The following is a 24,295-nucleotide window of genomic DNA, read 5'->3' as shown; positions in this document are numbered from 1 at the left end:
AGCCACTCAGGAGGGTTGTTTCCAAGAGGGAGAGTGACTCTCCAAGGTCACGCTGGCAGAGAGTGTTCCTCAGAGTTCAGGGAAGACTCTTGACAGATTCACCGGTCTCCACTCAAAAGCATGTCTGTCGGGAAATCGGGGACACAGTTCAGTGGTGAGGTGTTTATATAGCATACACAAGGCCCCCAGTTCAATCCCCAGTACCAGGGTATAAAATGAGCTTGGAGGTTTGTCAGGTCTAAGGTCTCAGACCCCAGAGAGCTGTGAGCTTAGTACATCATGTCATTTCCCCCAAGCCACTTCCATTTGTCATGGATACAGCCACCTTCTGCCACCACCAACCACTGGAAACGGGCTGTCAGGTACCACTTCCGGGGAGTTGGGATTATGTCTTGGTGATAGAATGACTCTCTGCTGTGTATGAGGCCCTAAGGTCCATCCCTACAGTGAAAGGTCTGACCACAGAGGACAGGAAGCAGCAATGGAGGGAGACCCAGGAAAGGCCCCTCCCTCCCGGCTGTCCATCCTGCAGCCTTGCTGTAGGCATTTCCCTGGTAATGAGAGGGCAGAAACTCTTGGGCAGACTTTTTGGGATGTATGAAGTGTACGAGCCTTAAAATGGTAAGGATGGCTGTTTCTCCACCCCGGCTTATAAGCTTAGAGACTGTAGTCTAGGCCAGAAAAGCCAGCTTCTAACACGCTTAGGAAGTGTTCGGGAATCTGATTACAGTGACAGTTCTGGTAGGAAGCCTGGCGTAGAACCCAAGACTCTGCATTTTCTTCCGTGTTCCCAAGTGAGGCTAGTGCTGATGCTCACTGATCTTTAAAGTCCCAAGAGTCTAAATGTGTGGCGCTGCCCAAGTACGTCAGATACAAGCCACATCAGACTGCGTTAGGCTGCACAGCATTATAAATGTTCTCTGGCTGTGGGTTAGCCACAAAGCAAATGAGCAGCCATGCTGGACTGTTCAGAGAACATTACCATGCTCGCAGAAGGTTCAGCTAGACCGCCTTGAGTCAGAGTGGGGCCTGTTGCAATGTTCGTTTGTTTATTCATTCGGCCACTTAGCCCTTGAACATGTACTTTATGTAGAGTCACATGCTTGTTGCTAAGGCATTAAGACAATGGGTCCAGGTAGCAGCCAAAGAACAAAACACTGTGCCGATTCAAGATCTCAGTACCTCCGAACAGAGATGCCCCCAACACGGCAAGGGATCCAGAGATGTTAGAAGTGTACCTACCAGGCACATGGGTGGTAGGAGAGGACACGTTGAGTGGATGGTCAGTGGTTGTCACTGAGTCTTTATGAGTATAGTTGCTGATGATGCATTCTTTTTCCCATTCCAGGGCCATAATCATCAGAAATGGAGAAATCATCCCCATGTCTTCTGAATTCACCCCTGAGACTGAGCGTCAGAGACTTCAGTACCTGGTAAGAGTCGTGTGGGTCTGGCAGAGGATAATGGTGGTGGGGGCGGTGTCAGAGCTGTTTGAGAGGAACACATTGCTATGACACGAAAGCAGCTCCACCAAACAGTCAAACGACATACGGCATTAACTCCCACACACACACCTTCTGGATACACATATCCTGGCTCTGAGTGTGACGACACACTCCACCTCCATGAATTTATTATTGCGGCCGGCTAGCTTTCCCCCATCTGCCGCCAACGGCTCACTGTATGCGCAGCCGTTTCCATCACTGGGTCAGCACGCATGTGCGGACTCCTCCCTCGTCCTGTGATTCGGTTGAGCTCGTGCTGGTCTTGCTGTCAATCATGTCACCAGAAGGAGCCTCTTTCCCTATGGCATGCCACAATTTCATGCACAAACAAGAAGGCTCAAGATCATTGGGGACCATGCAGGTGTCAAAAAAAACCTGTTTCTTCACTGAAAATAAATTCTCCCTCTTAGGAGTGAAATAATAAGAGGGATTAAGAGACCTGTGTTCTCCCTTGAAAAACCGACGTTTTATGAAAAGCAAACTAAAACTCTTTTCCCTGTCCTCAGACTCCAGAAAAAAAAAAGGTGTTAGGCATAGGGTCTCAGATAAAAGTAACTTGGGAGCCATCCCAAGCCCCAAGCTTGTGGGGAGGCGAAAGTCTTTGGGCAGTAGCCCAGTGAGTGTAGGGTCTGTGAAGAAAATACTTTCCTGAAAGGATCTCCATCAAGGCAGCAAAACACCAGCAGTTTTACGTCCACTCTACAAATGGATTGGTCTATCCTGCCCACCAAGTTCTTTCCTGTGTGTCTCAGCAATGTAGGTAGTTGGGGTTGTTTATCGAGTATTTTTATCCGTGTGTGTGTGTGTGTGTGTGTGTGTGTGTGTGTGTGTGTGTGTCAGAAGACAACTTGTGAGAGTCAGTTCTATCCTCTAATATGAGTTCCAGAGATTGAACTCATCTCATCCAGCTATGTGGCAGGTGCCTTTACTATTGGTCATTTCCTTCGGTGATAAGATTACATTCCGTTTGTTGACTTAGAAAGTAGCCCAGATCTTTCATTCAGTTCCCCAGTGAGGCTTATAGGTTATAACTCCACAACATGACAAGCAGTGATGACTCATGACTTTAATCCCAGCATTCAGGAGGCAGAGGCAGGTGGATCTCTGAGTTAGAGGCCAGCCTGGTCTACATAGTGAGTTCTAGAAGAGCCAGAACTACACAGAAAACCCGTCTTGAAAAATCAACCAACCAACCAACCAACCGAAGCTCAACAACATCATCATGACTGTTACCTAGTATGTGATAGCAGGAATCCCAAACTAGCATAAAATGAGCACTACGCCTTTTACCCAATTTGTGTTGTGTTTGATTGATTGTCGAGACAGCCCAGGCCAGCCTCAAACTTCCCTCTGCATCCCCACCTGTGTAGAAAGTGCTTATTTTGTTGTTATATATACCGAAATATTCCAACAAAACAAAATTGATGAAGCAAGGACTTATCTTGGCTCGTGTTTCCATCATGGTGGGAAGTCACAGGGGTAAGAGCTTGGGGCAGCTGGTCACAGTACATCCAGGAAACAGGTCAACACTAATGCTTGTGTCACTGTCCTTGTTGTATCTTGTCCGTTAGTGAGAGGTCTTCCCACCTCGGTCAACCTAGTCTACAAAGTTCCTCACAAATACGCCCATTGGTTTGTCTCAAAGTGATTCTAAATCCCATCATCTTGACAGAGGAGCCACCACAGCCCCTTGGAGGGGAGGTATCATCCTGGTTTCTAACACTGCTTTCCAGTGTTTGGGGTAGAATGTTCTAGAAGCTACCAGTGCTGGAGCCTGGCTTTCAGTAGGCTTGCTTCAGTCCCAGCTCTGCTGTTCCCTGACTGGATAGCTTTGCGCCGGTCTTCTGACTTTCCTAGACCTTGATTTGTCACATGGGAAGGTAGCACTAGACAGGAGGGCCACCAAAGGCCTCTGAGGTACAAAGGTCATTCCCAGTAGAGAATGACTTATAACAGTTCACCTCTTTGCCACCCATATGGCTTTCTCTGTCACCCAAGGCCATGAAAATGATCTTAGCATAGACCTTGTCACCTATCTAAAGCTTTGCACCGCCTGCCATGTAAAGAATGCAGCCAGTCTTGCTGGCTGACTCAGATCCCCTCTGGCCTTTGCAACACCAGTCTCCCTTGCTACAACCACTGACCCTCACCTTCCCCCGACTCCCCCACCTCCCATGCCTCAGCCAGATCGCTAGCATCCCTTGTCAGCTCACGCCGCCGACTCACTGACCTACATCCCTTTGGAAATATCCTCTGTTTAGACAGCTCTTCCTGTCTGCCAGAAGTATCCCCTCTCATCCTTTCTGATGCCAACACAAGAGACACTTCTGGGAAGTGTCCTCTAATCCCCCAGTGCTGGTTCAGCAGTGGCCTGCAGTGTGGCTCCAAGGATATTATACTTATTGGTTTTCTTTCCCCAGATCTCTAGCTTCCTCTCCAAATTGAGCTCTAGAAGGCAAGATCCTTACTTAGTCACCCATTGCAGTACTCAACCTCGCTGCTGACCCTGAGCTGGCTTGGAGGGGGTGTGCATGAAAGAGTGTTGGGTCAGCTGGAGTCAGAGCCTTCCCCATGCAGATGGCATCAGAGCGTGAGGTATTTGTGTCCTTTGCCTCCGCTCCACTCTTAAAGCATCTCTGTCCCTCTGCATCCCCCATCGAAATTCACTTCCTGTTGGAGGCAACAAATACTAAAAAGTTAATTTCTTATGCTTTTACATTTTTATGTAATATCTTTTCTTTATTTTAAAAACGAGCATGGAGGTTCAGTTTTAAGGGAGGACAGGACAAGCTGAAGTTCTTTCGGGGGACAATAGGGATAAGATGCATGTGACCGTATGAGTTCCACAAGGCAAGTCATTGATGGGCAGTCACCAGTTGTGGGGATAGAAAACCTCGGAAGACCTTGTAGAGTTAACCAGGATGATACGCAGAGCTCCTTTGTGTTCTTCAGTCTTCGTTTAGTTCCTGTTTGATAAATCCAAGTCTTCTTCCTTCAAATACGCCTTAGTCTATCTGGGCTGTTAAAACCAAATGCCACCAAGCAGCTGGCTTATGAACAACAGAGCTGGTTTTCTCACAAGCCAGAGGCTGTGAAGTCTGGGATAAAGGCCCCAGAAGTTTCTGTGTTTACTGAAGGCTTCATTGATTGGCATTTGGAGGGCAGAGGGGCTTATATGACAAAGATGTTCTTGGGAGCCTTCTGCCCTATCCTTAAGCTATAGACACGTGCATGCGTGCACACACACACACACACACACACACACACACAGCCTTGCCCCTCTCTATACCATCATGGAAGGATTTGACTCCAATGTATGAGATCTGAAGGTGTATAAAAATTCATTCTAAAGCCAGATCCTGCAGGCCTGAGAACCATTTCCCCTGCTTCCTTAGCACCCACTTCTGATGTTGCTGAGATGTAGGGATATTGTGGAGTCTATCCTGACCAATAGGGGAGGGTGCCATCAGTCCACAGAACTGGGCCTAATGCCCAACTTATAAAAGAAGAGAGAACCGTCGTCTTAATCTGTACACCCAAAGCAGATAGATTTATTTAGTTTATATAAAACCTTCCCCTAGACATGAGGAGTAGGCACACCCAGAATCTAATCGACCCTGTTGGCCCAGCCTGTTATCCCTTCAAGTTTAGGAATATGCGCTCCAAAACAATCTGCTCCAGGCTTAATAATTGTGCAGAACAACTGTTTGTAGCAAAGCATTTGAGGTAAAAATATTTGTAACATAACATGAAATCTGTATGATTATATATATATATATATATATATATATATATAATTAGGAGGTTGATATGTAAAGTCTTGAAAATATTATCAGGTGTGAGAGGAAGATCATCCAAGCATGGCGTAGACTTCTCTCAGCCCAACCCAATCATGAGCTGTGCAGCCTCAGTCCTCTCTCATGACTTGTTCTAAAATAGAAGTGACAAGCAACCCTGTGGCCACAGAAAACATGGACGCTCTACAGCTTACGGTGTAGCGATGCCCACGTATAAACCCATCGCAGCCGAACAGATCTAAGTCTAAACACAGCCAGTATGCCTAACTTTCCAACATGGTAGCTAAGCCTTGCCAACTCCAGCATGCCTAGCACATGCACATGCCTTCACTCCCTGACAGCTGACTACGATGGCGCACATCTGTAATCCCAGCACTCCAGATACAGAGGAAGGAGAATCTCTGCTAGATGGAGGCCAGCCTGGGCTATAGAGTCAGACCCTGTCTCAAAAAAATACACGCCAGAAAAGTCTCCCACAGTGTGGTTTGTAACACAATAAAGAGTGGTCATCTCAATTGTTTTGCCTGTACTACTGAAGGTAAAAACTGGAGCTATTGTATGGATATGATTTATGCTGTCATGGAGTCAAAAAAGTTATGTCCTGCCATTATGAGCCAGGGACCATCTGTACAGTGAACCATTTTATGGTTTTAATTGCACATGCTTCTGCTAAGTTTTTTTTTTTTTTTTTTTTTTGAACATCCAATTGCCGAAACTCATTATGAAAGGTTGGCACAATGATAGTTGGTATTTCCTTTTCTCTCACATGGTCTCACCCAACGATGGAAAAGCAAGCACCTTTCTCATTCTTTGGACAAATAGAACTTTATGTTCATTTTGTGTGGAGGATAACTATTTATGATGGAATTATCAGGACGTGGAGGCCCTTGGCTGCTCGTTTTGAGTAGCTCTCTGAAGTCCCAAGGCTGTCTGGCTTAGAGAAACGGATAATGAGCTTTGAGGAGTGGAGTTGCTGGTCAGAGCCCTTTGTGTACCAACCAGCCTTTATGATGTGCAGTGGAGAGGAATGCTCTTGCTATGTACAGTCCAGAGGCTTGGGGATTACGGAGCTGGAAGCAGATTGCAAGATCTGCTTGATGAATGTGGCAGGCATGTGAATTCTGTTCGGTCTTGCACCGTGACCTCGGGGGCTCTTCTCATGACTCTTGGGTAACACAGGCTTTGCTTTGTAGGCTCTCTGGTGAGATGACTAATAGAGTAGGCTCGTGGACCTGACATGCTCACACAAAAAGCGGCATGTGTATGATGAAGTGCTCAGGGGCCCTGTGTTCTTGCCCCAGCCGCCAGGGAGACCGGGTGAGCCTATAGCTAGTGGGTTTATATGGTTTCAAGGGAACTTTCGTTTGTTTGTGGGTTGATCTTTAATGTGATCGAAGTAAACACTTAAGGGAGTCTGCCGTGCTAACCGTGTTCTGAGAGAGTCAAAGCAGAGCTTGGTGAGGGGTCTGGCTGCTGGATGTTTCTCAGTAGAATTGAGTGCTTTGTGGCTGCGGCCTCTAGGAAAATCGTCCAGCCTCTGATTCCAGTGTCAGCAAGAAATGAATCACCCTCAGGAGACCTCAGTAGCCCTGAGGTATGAGAGAGAAGCCCTGCCCCCTCCATCCTGCCTAGACATCTTTATAAACTCTGATTTGATCACACCAAGATACGCTGCTCTCAGCAAGCCTTCACATAACGCACTCCCGTCCTCGAAGAGACCCATGTCTGCGGCTGCTCTGCATGGAGGGCAATGTGCACACCAGACAAAAGTGAGCTTCAGATATGCACTTGGTGCACACAGTGATAACATCCTCTGAGGTGGCGGTGGTCTCTTACAACCAGCCCTTCTCCAGCCTGTTCCCATGTGTCTGCCGCCTCTCTGGTGCTGGTCACGGGAAGGCTTCCAGTGACTAGTGCCGTGCCTCTGAGTCTGCTGAGACTTTTTTCATGCTCAAGAGTTATAGTCACAAATATATTCCTTAAGCCTGAAACTGCTTTTAAGACAGGGGACTCCAATGGGAAGTTCATGCAAGCTTCCGAATGAAAAGGGCAGGTGTCCCACTCCACCTCGACAGAAGGAGATTAGAACTAGTGACCTTGTCGTGTGGTGGCAGTTATGGCTGCTGCTGCTGCTGTTACAGAGTCTGCTCTCTCTGTGCCATAGCAAAGCTTATGAATTTGGGGAGTGTAGAGGACACCATAGTAATTCCAATGTCCTTGGCAGCTTAACTCTGTCTCATAAAATTACATGTGATAGGCTAAAAACCACCATAGCCTGATTTTTCATATTTTCTATAGGTCCCAGGGAGAACGTGGATGTGCCATCCTTTCTTGAAATCCACATATGCCAAGCAGAATTTTTATCAGTTTTCAGTCCTGTTAGAACTTGCATACTTGAACTTGGTTCTCTACGCCTTGAGATGTGGGCGCAGTCATGCATGCCCTTGAGCTTCCGGGGATTCTGCTGCTTCCGCCATCTCCCTGTAGGAAAGCCAGGATGGCAGATGCTGATGCTAAACTCTGGCTTTTATGTGCGTGCTGGGGCTTTAGACTCAGGTCCTCAACTTACATGGTGAGTGCTCCCCACCCCAACACTGAATCAGCTCCCCAACCTCATTTTGTGGTGTTTGTTTGAGACAGGGTTTCTCTTTGTAGCCTTGCCTGTCCTGGAACTCTCTCTGTAGACCAGGCTGGCCTCAAACTCACAGAGCTCTGCCTGCCTCTGCCTCCACAGAGCTGAGAGTAAAGGTGTGTGCCTCCATGCCTAGCTAGTTTGAGATTTTTAAGGATAAACTACAGGTAGGAATTCCTCATGAGAGAATCTAGCACAGACATATTAAATGTGAAATCAGCTATTTTTACATTTTTCCTTATCTGCCTCTCCCAAAGCAAAATATTCTGTCTCTATTCTGTAAATGAGGTGGGCAGCCTTGGCTCTGGAAGAGCTGTCTCATCTAACCATAGTGCACCTGTCAGCAATGGCCAGGGCCATGACTGACATTACTCATTGAGTTTAGTTACCTTAGCGTTTCTATAGGATGAATCATCTAATTGCCTTGAGTTGTACGACTTCTAACCTGATGAAAAATTTCCCCTTTATGGGCAAGAGAAAAGAGAGATCACCCAATGGGTGTTGGTTTTCATGGAAACAAAAGATTTCTGGTAGCCAGTAAAATTCTCCCTTTCAAATTCTGAGAGGTCTGGATATGGTTTTGTTGTTTTGTTTTGGTTTTGGTTTTTAAATTAATCTCAAAGCTGTAGTTAGAGTTATCAGAACAATACCTGTGGTGGAACCTGCCACCCTGTTTGACGCGTGTTTTGGCTCCCTGTATCCTACTGATGAGAATGGGAACCAGAGGTCATTTTAAGGAGGGTTTGGCGGCTGTTCCTGATGCAGAGCCCAGCAACTGCATTCTTAGGTGTCTGCCTCAGAGATTTGTGTGCAAATGCTCATGGAAATATTAGACTGCATTGAGTGTTGTTTGCCACAGTCCAGACTGGTACCTGTCCAGGTGCCCACAGAAAAGGGGATGAGCTATAATGGTAGCTTATCCAAGCATGGAATGCTGTGTGGTGCTAAGAATAAAAACAGTGTAGCTGTATACAAGGTAGTTCTCAAAGACTTTGCATTCCTCCTTTTCTCCCATGCCCACGCCCTCCACCCACTCCCAGCACTAGGGATTAAACCTGGGGCCTCAAGCACACTGGGCAAGGGTTCTACCATAAACCTGTGTCCTCAGACTTAACTTGTGACCAAGGGGACTACAAGAAAGAGCAAAATGGGCTCCAGTGCTCACTAAACAAGCGCGAGGATCTGAATCCAAATCTCTAGAACCCACATAAAAAGCTAGGTGTGGTTTCATGTGCCCCAGAGCTGTGGGGGACAAAAACTGGAGGATTGCTGCTGGCATTTGGTGACGGCCAGTCTAGCTGTAGGTTTAATGTCAAGTCCCTCTTGCCAGCGTGGCTGAGTCTCCCAGATCCAAGGAGAGACTCCAAGCATTTGAGCTCAAGAGTAGTACGAACAAGCACTTCTCGCTCTTATTGCTAAAGCAGGGAGAACATGAGGTGGTGTTTACAATGAACAAATCCAGCAAGGGAATACACCTGGTGCTATGTCTTATGAACGCTGTCTTTGGTCCTGTGAGAGGAGCCAAGTCTATTCCTCTCTAGCCTTTCCTTTTCCCACAGAGATCGTGTGGGAAATGAGACATACCAGGGCATCCCCGTCATGTCCTGGCTTTTGAGTGTCTCTTATAGTTTATGTAAACCTTTCAGGAAGGGACCTGTGGGAAGAACATTCTGCCCTCTGACCCAACCATATTCCCAGGCAGCTCACAGCTTTCTTATGCAGGCTCCCACAGTTCAGGGAGAGGCCCTATCTCAAAGGAATGAAGGGAAGAGTAGAAGCAGAACAGGACACTGGTCATGGCCCTTCAGCCTCCATACATCTATGCATAGGCACATGTACATGCACACGTGCATACATGACACCCCCACATGCACGTGTGCCCATAGGACACAGCAAATCCAGTCTAGAAGGCGGAATGGTGCTTCCATCAGGGAGCCACGGGGATTGCATGGAGTTGTAATCACAGTGGAGGTGGTTCCTAAGGGGCTGAGAGGTGGTCCCTTTTAAGTGCTAGCTATATAGGTCTGATTGATTTGTGAAATCACCCAGCACCACCCTGTCAATATATGGTAGTAGCCCTTTACAATATATATTATGCTTCATTGAAATGCTTTGGGTAACTGTGCCTTTTATTCATGTATATATTATGCTTTTTTACAAGGAGCTTCTCCGTATCCCTCAGGAAGGCACACTCCTGTCTCCTCTTTGCTCTGCACCGTGCTCCCTTAGGGACACTGCTCAGACTCCTCCAGGCACTGAGCTGTGCTCTGCTTTCATTTACAAGTGACCTGCACTGGTGCCTGAGCACTTGCCTACATAGCTCTTGAGAAACACACACACCTCTCCCCTACCCCATCTCTAGCATCTCCTCTCCTTTCTCTGTCATGGAAATCCCACTGTCTCCCCTTAGTCGCTGGATGTAACAGCCATTTTGCTGGCAAAAGCATTCCTTCCATCTCCCCCACGTTGTGAGCTCTAAGCAGCGGGGGTCTCTGTGATTTGACTGATACCTGACTTGTGATGAGCTCATGTGTTTCTCCTGTCAGTGCCTTTCTCTGGATATCCTCCACCCGAACCTGACACAGTGTCCTTTCAGCCTGACTCCACTAGACCACAAAGTAGCAAAAGTTGTTTTGTTTTTCATTCCAAAGGAGGAAAGTATAGTTTCTTTCTAGCAGGTGGCTTTGAGTAACCTCAAGGCCCACTGTCTAGCCACTGGAAGCCTGATGTTCAGTACTGAGTATTTGTGTGTGTGTGTGTGTGTGTGTGTGTGTGTGTGTGTAATATCAGGTATACAAATGTTGAGTATAATTTCACTCTCCTTGCTCTGTTCCTGTAGCCAGTCCTGGTTCTCCTCCCTGGGATCTGAGTTCCCTGTTCCAGTTTCTATTTTTCCTACCCTGCCAAAATCCTCAGAGCTCTGCTTAGCCCATAAAGGCATCTCTCAACACCATCACTGGCCTGTGTGGATACTTCATGGATATTCCTAGCATGCATATATCTAAATGATGTTGTTTCATCAAAAAAGAAAGATATAAAATATATTTAGCATATCAGAGAAATACAAAATGTTCAGGAAAGCATCCATATACTTTGTAGGAGGACATGGGTCCTATATGCTTGATCCCCCTTAGATTTGGTCCACATTTTTGTTTTGGTTTTAGTTGTTGTTTTATCGAGACAGGGTTGCTCTGTGTAGCCCTGGCTGTCCAGGAACTCACTGTGGAGACCAGGATGGCCTCCAACTCAGAGATCCACCAGACTTTGCCTCCTGAGTCCTGACACTAAAGGTGTATGTCACCAAACCCAGCTTTACAAGTTAACATCCCTATGAAATGTGCCTTGGGGGGGAAATGTAGTAATATATGCATATTTATGAACTGCCCAGGTATGAGAAGTAGAATGTACCAGACCAACATAATTCATGATTCTTAGAACCTAAGAGCCAGGAAGTCATTAAGTTTTATTGCTTGAAGCAATCTAACAAACTTTCCCACGTTTTACACATTTTTAAATGTTGGAGATTGTTGCTTCGAGTAAAACTGAGATTTAAAAATACACAATCACTCGTGGAACGCTGACCTCCAAAACGCTGGTGTGAGCCATCCTTCCATCAAGCCAGGCCAATTCAAATGAAGCCATTCCAGTCATGACACTTGGGTGCTGGCTGGACAAGCTGGAGGAAGTTTCTGAATTTGCCAACCAAATGACACACACACACACCCATGGCCTCCCAAGAGTTTGCAGGCTTCTTCATCCCCTCATGGGAGCCACGCCCTTCCCAATGACTCTAACTTTCCCTAAAATCATTAAAACAAGTCTCAGTGAAGCTCTTCCCAATGCTTCAAAACCTCGAGTGAACTTTGGGTGTCTCCTAAAAAGTCGCAGTTTTTTTGAGGCTTCTATTGTTTTGCCTTTAATGAAAGCAACCTGGGCAAAGGATATGGGTCAGGGGTCGAAGAACACTTACCCATCATGCCCAAAGGTCTAATAACATAATCTGTGTCCAGTGGTAGAAATAGTCACCAACATATAAGTTTAAAGGAAATGCTCAGATAACATTTTTATGATATGTTGATGGCTTTGGACATAAATACTTTAGCATGGTTACCCGTAAGGCCTGTGAGTGTCAGTTTCTGTCAACTCGACACAAACTAGTATCACCTGGGAAGAGGTACCCCGACTGAGGAATTACATCCACCAAAATTGTCTGTGGCCCTGTTGGTGAACATGTTCCTGATTCATGATCGATGCAGGAGGGCCCAGCCCACAGTGGGTAGTGCCACCCTGGGCAGGTAGCCCGGACTTATATAAGAAAGGAAACTATGGGGCGCAGGCTCAAACACTGCTCCTCCATGGTCTCTGCTTCATGTTCCTGCTTGAGTTCCTGCCCTCAAGGATAGACTATGACGTGGAAATGTAAGCCCGATAAATCCTTTCTGCTCCAAGCTGGTTTTGGTCAGTGTTTGATCACACCATCGGGAAGCAAAGTAAGATGCAGATGTAAACTCTCGCAGTGCCGTAAGAAACGAAACACTAACAAGCAGAAGCTGCCTCCCCTGAAACCAAGCAGGTGATTTTTTATACACATTGTGGGTTTTCTGTCTCATTTTAGCATCTCGTTTTCCCTTAAGCAGCCACGCTTGCTCTGGTCTTTGAGCTGCATTGGTTTAGTGCCGTTACCTCCAGAGGATCTGCTCGGTGCAACTTGAGCGAGCTAAGTTCCATTCGGGGCCATCGGGTTGATCGCTATGATGTGAGCCGTGACTTTGAAGAGCCGTGCGCGATCAGGAGGCGTTACGGGTACAGACAGCTGTTGATAACTGCACAGCAGACGTGGTTGTGACAGAAAAGGCTCCATGCTGAGGGGGTTGGGGCAATTATCAAGACAGGCAGAAGAGTCACCATAGTGACAGCGAACGCCACAGGCGTGGCAGGAATGCCAGTGTCCCCTCATGACCAAGATTCTTCCACACACACATTTTAACATAGACCAAGTTGGAATGTCTTATAGATGTGAGCATGTGCAAGCATAAATGAGTAGACACACATGAAGAGCGGATGATGTTTTTTTCCGCTATCCTTTTCCAAGGGTCATAGCGAGGCCCCTATAATGAAAGACAGATTGACAAGAGATAAGATGGAAATTATCCGCCTAATACAGATGCTACTTACACATAAGGCACCTTATAAGGCAATAAAGATTCAAAGAAACGTGTGAATGTCTACCGTGATGCTCAGGTCTGATAGAAAGCAGGCATTTCGGGCTGCAGAGACGGCTCAGTGATTAAGAGCGCCGTTGCCCTTGGGGAAGGTCCAGGTTCTGTTCCCAGCATCCACCGTGATCAATCGTCTCACAGATGCCTGTAACTTCAGTTCTAGCCACCACCCTCTCCTGGCCTCTTTGAGCACCACAGGCACCCTGACATACACATAAAATACATAAGAGCAAGCATTCATGGGGGATTGATGAGGGCTTATCAGCTAATGGGATGATGCCAGGAAAGTCTAACAAGACTTCTGACTTAAAAAAAAAAAAAATGTAAAGATTATGTATGTGTTTCATTTTGAGTGTGAGAGTGCAGGTACGTGTCGAGGTCAGGGGTCAGTGCTCTCTGCCTCCTTGTGGAACCCAAGGTTTGAACTCAGATTGTCAGACCTGGGTATGAGGTCCTCTGGCCGCTGATCTGTCTCACCAGCTTGAAAGGTTTATTCACCTTCTGCTGTGGTACATCTCTTCAGAAGCAAAGATGTTCCTTCACGGTCAGAGGATGCCTCTGTGATGGGAGTCTTATGGCCTGCTACAGGGGAGAAGGAGAGAGAGAGAGAGAGAGAGAGAGAGAGAGAGAGAGAGAGAGAGAGAGAGAGTGTGTTTCTGACATCTTCTGAGCGTGCCATATTCTAGGGTTGTGTGTCTGACCCTATCATACCGACTTCCAGGGTGGTTGACAAGCCTGTTGGGGTGAATTCCTCCAGGGGAAGGAACCATTCATTAATCTCCTCTGGATCAAACTGGTTTTGTGGAAAGAGTGGGCAGGGGCAGGAATAAGACTTGTTTAGCCACATTCCTCAAGTGGGAGTCTGTAGAGATGGCTGTAGAGATGGCTGTAAAGGCTAAGCTTTGAAGTGAGCTGTAAGGAATGTACCCCCCCCATGCTTTCCTGAGACTTGTGAGCTGTGACCTTGACTCTGAAACACAGTGAGAGCTGTTGGATGCTTAATGTGGAAAGGCTTGGGGAAGCTTTAAGCAACACGCAGACGGTCCTTTGTTGATGGTTAGGCTTAGGATTTTAACCTGAGGATGGTGTAACAGTGACACAGTCCATAGAAACTGTACTGCAAATCTTAAATTCTGTTTGGAAATAGAGAACCACTATATAGAGCAGGCTGGCTTGGAACGTGTCATCCCCCTGCCTCGCGGCCTCATGTGCTAGGATTACAGGCACAGGCCACATCCAGCTGAATTTTGAATTTCTGTGTTTTTCCTAAGCTAGAGATATGCAATAGTGCTCTCCCATGATGCTGGGCGGCAGCAGCAGCAGTGAGCCCCAACTCCCAGGCAGCCATGAAACTGCTGGGGCTCTCAAGGAGACTCCATAGTTAGGACTGTCAAATGCCCTTCAACTTCACAGTGGCTGTACTGCAAGCAGTTGTACCTGAGTTCATTCAGGTTCCCATTACCTGTATCGCTATGACTCTATGTGATGTATTGATTAAAAAGATACAGAGGGGAGGCAGAGGCAGAGGCAGGCGGATCTCTCTGAGTTCGAGGCCAGCCTGGTCTGCAGAGTGAGTTCCAGGACAGCCAGGGCTACACAGAGAAAGCCTTTCTTGAAAAAAAAAAAAAACCCATGCTGAGGCATTCCCTCCCCCAGGGACCAGCCACAGGATGATATCATATAGAATAATTTATTCAGGGCATGGGGAGGGGAGTTAAGAGGGCAGTAGAGGCAGAGAAAGGCAGGGAAAGGAAGAGAGTAGAGAAGTAGAGGCCAGCCATGACCACGTGGGGAGAGGTGGGATGGGGATGGGGTGAGAGGGAAACAAGGGCAAGAGAGCAAGGAGGGGCAAGCAGCCCCTTTTATAGTGGATCTGGCCTACCTGGCTATTGTCAGGTAAATTGTGGGGTGGAGCATACCTGGTTGTTGCCAGGTAACTGTGGAGTGGAGTTTAGACAGAATGCTAACAATACATGCTTACAACCCCAGCACTGATGGGTGGAAACAGTTGGATCCCCAGAGTTCACTACCCAGGTGAAAGTTCTCTTCAATGAGTGCCCTTGTCTCAGGGCAATAAGGGAGATCAACAGAGCAAGACAGAGGAAGTCATTGCACATCCTGCCTGGTCTCTACATGAGCAAGCACAGGCATGTTCACCTACATACGTATGTGCATGCACCACACACATACGCAGAGTGATAGACAATGAAAACTCGTCTTAAAGGAACTCTTTCCAAGGGGGAGTAAAGTAAAATTTTGAAGTGGTACTGGAGCATCATCCGCTGTTTAAGCGGCAGCTCCTAGTTTTTTATTCTCTGAGGTGTAGGAGAAGGGCGTAACGTCCAACAAACATTCTGCCTGCTTGGATGAAATGCAGCATTGCCTTGTTATCACTGGAGAGGGCGTGCAGCTTGTTGACTGTGAATAGCTTTCACACGGGAGATCCCTGTGTCACAAGTGGCTCCAGGTTAAGCTCCTTTGACCCCTGGTGACTTGAAAAGGCGGAACAGTTCTAGTAGGTAGGAAGCTATCTGAGGAGCCGCCAGCTAACGCAGAGGCATCTGTGTCAAAAAGGCTCCCAGCACAGTAGCAGCAGCTAGTGGGTCTCTTCTCTAATACAAGCCCCTGGCTACCCACCCCAGTGCTCTGGGTTCCCAAACGACAGACACACAGCCGGGCGTGGTGGCGCACACCTTTGATCCCAGCACTCAGGAGGCAGAGGCAGGCGGATTTCTGAGTTGGAAGCCAGCCTGGTCTACAAAGTGAGTTCCAGGACAGCCAGGGCTATACAGAGAAACCCTGTCTCAAAAATCAAAAACAAAACAAAAGAAAGAAAGACACACACACACACACACACACACACACACACACACACAAAGACACACACACACACACACACACACACACACACACACACACAGAGTCAGTCTTATATTTTAATATGCCTTAAACAGCTCGGTGGCTGGACCACTCACAAACCTCCACGTGGCTAACACCTCCCCTCTGATATTCCTGAGTTATTACTAAAGTCTATATTCCATTGTTGTTGCCCTAGACCCCCTGGGGGTTGGAGAGCCTTGGGCTGCTCTTCCCTGGCTCTTACGTGTTGGCTGTCTCTCTGTCCCTCCTTCTCAGGCGTGGCAGCTACTCCTTTCCCAGCATCGTGGCTCTATCTCTTCTTCTCCTTCCTCAGTTCCTAGCCTAAAAGTCCCACCTCTGTCTCCCTGCCCAACCATTGGCTACTGGTGACTTTATCAATTCAAGCCAACTGGGGGACCCTCAACTTCTTAAGTGCGGACATGCCGATTCTCGTGCAATTTTGAGGACCCAGTTAACATACTATAAGTAGCATTAAACCAAATCCACAACAAATACTAGCAAAAGTGGGCACATGGGTGCCTGGCTAAAGCACACCTGGAGGCCTCCTCATCCTTCTGTTAGGAGACAAAGCTCCTGGAGCTCTGTGTATCTGCCCTTAGAGAGGAGAAGAGACGGTTACCCTCTTAGCCATTGCTGTGTTCATAGCTGATGACTGGACCACAACAAAGAGAAGTGTCTAAAAGTTATTTGAATATAAACTGCATATGACACCGGATGCTTGGTAGGCAAAGAGCCAAGGAGAAAAATGTATGCTCTGTGGCTAGTCATGTTTAAGTACACTTGGAAAATGAAATGCTAATAAAGTAAGAGAGTTAACATGACACGTGCACATCAGTCATATTGATGGTACCCGTGATTCTTCATCCGCTGTACCCAGAGCAAGCCGTCTCTGGGATGGGCTTCTCCCCTCCCCTCCCTCTTCTCTGTGTCCTCTTTCTATCCCACTCCCATACTATCCTACCAGGCCCATCTCTAACTCCCACCTCTGCCTCCTGAGTAGCAAAGACTACTAAGTGTGCTGCACAGTGTCTGCCTGGAATAAGGGTCTTCTGACCTGTTTTCATCAGAAAGTCGGCTAAGCTCTGTGGCTTCAGGAGAAAAGGACGGGAAGCAACCCTTCCCGTCTCTACGAATGTGCGTCACCCCCGCTTCTTAGCACTGTGATAAATATCTGAAGAACATCAACTTAAAAGGAGAAAGATGTGCTATTTTGACTCACAGTTTCAGAAGCTTGGGTTACACAGGTTGCTCTGGAGTCTGTATGAGGCAGACATCACTGTAGAGAAATCTGCTCCCTTCTGGTAACCAGGTCATAAAACTTGCTTCTAGTAGGCCCCACCTCTCTTTTGAAATAATAAAAAAAAAATCTTTTGGGTTTTTAGAGACCCTCAGATGTTTAGTCCAGGCTAGCCCTGAACCTGAGCCTTCTGAGTACTGGGATGGCAGGCATGACCTACTACATCTGGCAAGCCCCACCACCTCCCTCTAGTGCCACAGGCTGGTGACCAGGTCTTCAGTCACCGGTCTTTATGGGGCACTCTCAGATCATAGCTGCCCTCCACGGTTTCCTCAGAACCCAAGGTGCTGGTTTTGAGCTCTTCTATCTATCACTCACGGCTCTCTTCGTTACCCCAGTTGTGAAAGCACCTGATCTAAAAAGCGGGCTGTGGATTCTCTCCTGTTGGTTGTTAATACACATAGTGTCAAGTATCTGGATAGACACAGTGTTGCAGATTGTGTGCCAGTGTAACAGAGTATTATTGACTGGGTAATCTATAAAGAGCAGATTTTTTTTCCCCTCCCAGTCCCTGGAAGCACAAGGTCAAGGTCATGGGATATGAGCTTTTTTCCTACATCCTAATGTGGCAGAAAGCAGGAGGGAAAGATGTTCAAATCCATGCCCCGAACCCTCGGTATGACGGCAGCAACTGGTCATAGTTGCAGAACCTTAATGTCCTGAACACCTCTCAGAAGCCTGTTCTCTGAAGTGCTAACAGCATATGAGTTTGAGCCTGTTACACATACAGACCGTAGCAATACTCATTTACATAAATGTATATCATACAGAGTTACAACACACATAAGCCTCTATACTCGCCTATACCTACTTCTTTTTTTTTTTTTTTTTTTTTTTTCTTTTTCATTTTTGAGACAGAATCTCTTTGCTCCTGGAACTCACTCTGTAGACCAGGCTAGCCTCCAACTCAGAGATCCGCCTGCTTTAACCTCCCAAGTGCTGGGATTAAAGACGTGTGCCGTCACTGCCTGGCATGTGCTTGTTTCTTAATAACCTGCTTTTTTACCATTAAATCAAGTGTGTTAGGGCATCTGTGAGTTCACACTACTTTGTTTTGTCTTGAGGGGTTTGTCTGTTTGTCACTGTGAGACTGTCAGATGTACCCTTGCACCATGCTCTGTGCAGATCTGCGTTGTACTTATTTCTAACTGCCACTCCAGACTGTGTGATCTAAGAGCAGACACCAGCAAGGCTTTCAGGGGCCTCTTACCATCTGTGTAAGCGTGTGGGGGTGTGGACGTGTGGGTGGGAGTTTCACGCAGGGTGTTTAGCTGGGGCCCAGGACTACCCAGCCCTAGCTGATGAATTTGGATTTGGTGCCTTAACTTTTCCAGGCCTGTTTCTTTGGGTTTGGGTTTAGTTTGGTTTGTTGTTTGTTTGTTTTGGTTGGTTTTTAAATATTTGGAAGTGAACTTTTTTAAAGATTCATTTATTTTATTCTCTGGGTATGAGTCTTCTGCCCGTAAGAATGATTTTTGTACTGCATACATGTATGGGACATGTGAAGGTCAGGAAAGGGTGTCCACTTCCCTGGAGTTGGAGTTACGGGTGATTGTGAGGCCCTTTGGAGGTGCTGCAATCCTTGTACTTTTAGCTGCTGAGCCATGGCTCCTGCCCCGTCTCCTTGTTTTTTAAGTTGCATTCATGTCACGGGCTTTGTGGAATGGTTGAGTGAGATACGGGAGGTGAAGTACTTGTATAAAAGCAAATGTTACCCCTAAATCAGTCAGTCCAACCTGGGGATAGGAAATGGACCAGCCCTCCGTGCTGGTACAGCTTTGCAGTCGGGAAAGAATGGGGATACACGAGGGGTGCCCCTGCCTTTACTCCCTAAGATCAGTTCTGTGCTTTCTGTTTCTGTTTGTTTGTTGTTTTGTTTTGGGGGCTTTTTTAAGGTTTATTTATTTGTTATATGTAAGTACACTGTAGCTGTCTTTAGAAAGCCCAGAAGAGGGCGTTAAATCTCATTACAGATGGTTGGAACCACCATGTAGTTGATGGGATTTGAACTCAGGACCTTCGGAAAAGCAGTCAGTGCCTTTAACCGCTGAGCCATCACTCCAGCCCTTTGTTTTGTTTTAAGACAGGGTTTCTCTGTGTAGCCCTGGCTGTCCTGGAACTCACTCTGTAGACCAGGCTGGCCTCGAACTCACAGAGATCTGCCTGCCTCTGCCTCCCAGTGCACTCTACCAACCCCCAGCACCAGTGGATCGACGCTAAGGAGAAACAGCATCCTAACTACCCTTTGGGCGTGGCTTCTGCATAGGCACATCACTGGCACAGTCACACGGGGCCTTGTGTTCAGTGTTATGAACTCCTGTCCCTGTGTTGAAATTCTCTACTTTGGTTCTGGGGCCGACAAATTAAGTAGTGGTTCCTCCTGCCCTAAGATTTTTGGAAGGACATCATAATGAGAGAACTCAGAAAGCACTGAGCATTCGAGATCATTAAAATGGAATTAAAAGTCACCTTTCTCTGTCTTTGTCCCTCTGTGTATGTGTGTGCTTGTGCATGGGTGAGGGCATGCCAGAGTGAATGTGTGGAGGTCAGAGGTCAGGTATCAGTTCTTACCTTCGACCCTATTTGAGCCAGGGTCTCTTGCTCACCAGTTTATCTGGCTGAGCTTCCAAGCTCCTGCCTCTTGGCCTCCCATTTCACAGAGGAGAACTGGCATAGTAAACACACATTACCATGCCCAGCTTGACCTGGGTTTGGGGACTTGAACTAGGGGCTCCATGCCTGTTCAGCCAGTACTTTAGACATCTCTCCAGCCTTCGTTGTTTTCCATGAGCAAAGACAATCGTGATGAGCACGTTTAAGATATCTAATTATGAAAATGTCAGTAATAATGTCACTTTAAAGACAATGAAACCAGGGCTCAAGAGATTAAATAACTCATTAAGATCACAAAATTCGTGATGCAGAGCTCACTGGCTTTGAGCAGCACACTGCTCCATTGCATGTTCAGTTTCTTCCTTCCCAGGAAGCTTTATCGCCATGAAACCTGGCATTTAAGCGTCCCTGTTACCTATCAGGGCCCCTCAGAGTGGGCATGGCTCCTGTGCCGGCTGGCTTTGTGTCAACTTGACACGGGCTGGAGTTATCACAGAGAAAGGAGCCTCCCTTGAGGAAATGCCTCGATGGGATCATTTTCTCAATTAGTGATCAAGGGGGGAGGGCCCATTGTGAGTGGTGCCATCCCTGGACTTGTAGTCTTGGGTTCTATAAGAAAGCAAGCTGAGCAAGCCAGTAAGAAACATCCCTCCATGGCCTCTGCATCAGCTCCTGCTTCCTGACCTGCTTGAGTTCCAGTCCTGACTTCCTTTGTTGATGAACAGCAATATGGAAGTGTAAGCTGAATAAACCCTTTCCTCCCCAACTTGCTTCTTGGTCCTGATGTCTGTGCAGGAATAGAAACCCTGACTAAGATGGCTCCTACCAGATCTGGAGCCATTTGGAGTCCTACTGGACAGAAAGACGAAATCTCTTCGTTGTGAGTCCTCCTCCCTGTGTCTGGCCATCCTCACTGCTCTGCCTGGAACTCCTGCATGAGAGAGACCCAGTCTGGCGACAGTTCAGCTTGCCTCCCTCCTTCCTGACAGCAAGACCTTCTGGTGCCCAGCACTCCCCAGTACCTCCAGATCATAAGCGTCAGCAGAGACCTGCTGCCTCGGGAAAGAGGCTGTAGGAAATGCCTGTTGTAGGTTGATCAGCCCCGATCCCAAAACCCAAAATCTGAAATGCTCCCAAACCTAAAGATGTTTTGAGTGCTGACATAATGCACCAAGTGGAAAATTCCACACTTGACCTCATACGACGGGTTGTAGTCAGAACACATAACTGAAGCCTTCCGGCTGTGTGTATAATACGTTTCTGAAACATAAATGAATTTCATATAAACTTGGGTCCCGTCCCTAAGATTTCACATTATGTATCTGGAAATATTCCAGTTGTGACACACACACACACACACACACACACAAAAAAAAAAATACTTCCTGCCCTCAGCATTTCAGGTAAATGACGAGGTGGCCATCTGTTCTGTGACAGGGATCCCTTGCCTCCCTACAGTGGCTGGCCATGATGTACCCTGCCCACTCCTCCCTGCCATAAGGAGAGCCAAGCTCTCATGCAAGAATTGGGCATGGTGTGCCAAGGTTCCAACACAGGCACGAGGGCCTAGGCTTCAGTGGGGAAGTTGGAATGTGACCAGTCCATCTCTTCCGTAGCTAGGTTTGCCTTTTAACTGTAACCATGAGACTGCTCTTTCAAAACAACCCTGGGTATGGCTGTGTGCTGGAGACTATTGTAATGTGAACGGAGATTTGCAGGGATGGAATAGGAGAAGCCACCTGTTGGGGGGAGGGAGGAGGAATAGTCTAGAAAAACAAAACAAAACAAAACAAAACTACAGAGACAACTGAAGGAGGAATGGGCCCAGCAGAAGCTCCGGTCGGTGTGTCTAGTCCCGCTGTGAGGGATCTGACTCTTCTGTGTTTTGGAGACTCTCTTGCGGGTTTTCAAAGGCAAATCCATGGGAGGTTATTAAACTAGAAGAGAGCTGAGGAGGGTAGGGAGGAGTCAGGGTGAGCTTGCTGGCCTTCAGTCTGGCCAGCATACATTCCGGAGAGTAAAACCATCTTGAATTTGAACTGCAATCTGAACTTTGAAGAAGCCTGCTCTCTTCCCTAAGCCATGGGCTGTGCGCTTTTTTGCTTACAATTAAGGCATCAAATGCACGCCTTTGATTACAATTAACTAATCAAGTGCAACAGTAAGCCCTGGTAAGTCCCGGGCAGAGTTTTTATTTACTCACTCTCTGTTTTAAGTTCTGAAATGTATCGACTTCCTTCAACATAGAAGACAGTTTTCCTGTTTTTGAAGTGAGGCTTGTCTCAATTTGCAAAACATACTGGAGTTTTATTTTGTCTTCTAAAATCTGTCTGTGGCTTTTTTTTTTTTCTTTTTTCTTTTTTCTTTCTGCTATTAGGCGTTCATGCAGCCTCACTTGCTGGGAAATGAGTTCACACATTTGGAGTTTCCAAGGAGAGTACAGAGGAAGGAACTCGGGAAGAAGATGTTGTACCGGGACTTTAATATGACAGGCTGGTAAGAATGCACTTCACCGTGCCTAGACACCACCACGCCGTGTAAAATTGCCAGCACAAACACAGCCAGGGACCTGGGCTCACAGTGAAGAACAAGAGTCCACAGCCACGTAGGACCAGTGCTCGGATCACCTGTGTGACTTTGCCTCCGCCTTTCTGAGGCGCCCCTCAGGGACACCTGGTGTGGTGAACCTGACTTCATTCCTGACTCACATGACCCAGTCATTTGGAAGCTATGTGTGTGTGTGTGTGTCTATACACACACACATACACAATATTTTTAGGGCACAAGAGAATGTGACTCAGTGAGTCATGTTGGCTTGAGTTTGAATTTCAGTTCATGAGTTTCTGAATGAATGAGATGGGTAAACTCACCCAAGAGCCTATTCATTTTTTATGGATAAAGTATAAAAAGGGTATTATCTTCAAAGAGTCCCTGTAATCCCGAGGGAGATGAGATATTTTCTTTACAGGTGCCCCTCTGTATTCATGAGATTAATTAGCTCCAGGATCCTCTACAGGTGTGTAAAATCGGCCACTATTCAAGTCCCTCATATAAATGGCATACTGTTTGCATTTAGTCCATGCGTAGCTTCCTTTCACATTTCAAGTCCTTAAAGACTACTTAAAATACTCAAGTCAAGGTAAATGCTATGTGAGTGGTTGGTAATTTAAGAGATTATGACAAGAAAAAATCTGGGCATTTTTACTACATATACTTTTTAAAATATATTTTCCATCTGGGAATGGTTGAATATACACGTATACAACCCACCTAGAGTAAGGATATATTTTATTACATTCAGAATGAAATAAGAGCTCTTGGCACGGGGTGCCCTGTTCCCCAAGCACACCTATACAAGCACCAAGACCATGGTCTACAGCTGACCAGTGTTGACTAAGACCTTATTCTTTCCGTCAGGATAATGGGCAGGATGATGGAGTTAGGTGAAACAGGGTTGGTGTGAGAAAGCGCCGCCTCCCATGTTGAAGTGAGGGTATGTGATGTGCTCTTCTGCCCCAAGATCCTAGTGAGGGAACCTCTTGCCAACCTGAAGGACAGCAGAAGATAGAGGCAGCTTGCCAACAAAGGCAGCAAGTTTATCATCTCCTCTTCATTGGTCAAAACGGTTGTAACAGATGATCATAGCCCAGATTGCCCTGATGATGACATTGTACACACATGGGACACATAATGTCATAAAGGAACAAGTTCAGCTACCTAGGGAAGACAGAGATTGGTCTGAAAGACTTCCAGTCATCCTTTGGTGTTTTATTTTTATCATTTGCTAAGTGGAAAAGCAGGTCCCAAGCCCAACCTACTCTTCCTCCTCTCGGATGATATCAGTAAGCCATGCTAGAGAGCCAATGACTGCTCACCATCTGTGTCTGTAAATTATAATTTAAAACCGATGCACGTCCTTGTCTTAGCACTGTGGCTGCCTCCAGAGTGCCCGGGGTACTGTGTGGTATGAAGTCACAGGAGACTCTGTGTGGCCCACAGAGCCTAAAAGATTTGCCCCAGCTCCAAAACAGGGGTAGATTGTTCCGTAGAGCTCATGGTATTTACAGCTGTACGTTTTTAAGTCCTAGAGTCGTCATTCTAACGTCTTCTAATACACTTGTGTCCAATCTGGAAAATGAGCACTTCTTGTTAAAAATCAAGTATAAGATAAGGGCAAATACAGTTTGTTAGCACATGGAGGACTTTAGATAAAGGTATTTTGGAATTTGGAAATACAGGGCAAGGAGTGTATGCAATTGTGAGCACAGGAAAGAAGAATCCATCTAAAATGATAAGGTCAGGCATAATCTAAACTCGGTGGTACTGTGTGTGTGTGTGTGTGTGTGTGTGTG

General features: G+C 46.8%; 1 protein-coding gene across 1 annotated transcript in view; it reads left to right on the top strand.

Annotated features, from left to right (window-relative positions):
• Ppm1h (protein phosphatase, Mg2+/Mn2+ dependent 1H) overlaps positions 1-24,295 on the top strand; it is a 255,215-nt gene that overhangs the window by 169,110 nt on the left and 61,810 nt on the right. The window contains exons 5-6 of the mRNA XM_021204804.2: positions 1,349-1,433; positions 22,321-22,439. Of these exons, the coding sequence (XP_021060463.1) occupies positions 1,349-1,433; positions 22,321-22,439 (204 nt within the window). The remainder of the gene's footprint in view (positions 1-1,348; positions 1,434-22,320; positions 22,440-24,295) is intronic.

The sequence above is a fragment of the Mus pahari genome, chromosome 9 (assembly GCF_900095145.1).
Source record: "Mus pahari chromosome 9, PAHARI_EIJ_v1.1, whole genome shotgun sequence".
Lineage (NCBI taxonomy): Eukaryota > Metazoa > Chordata > Mammalia > Rodentia > Muridae > Mus > Mus pahari.
This window is presented reverse-complemented; position numbering and strand designations above follow the sequence as displayed.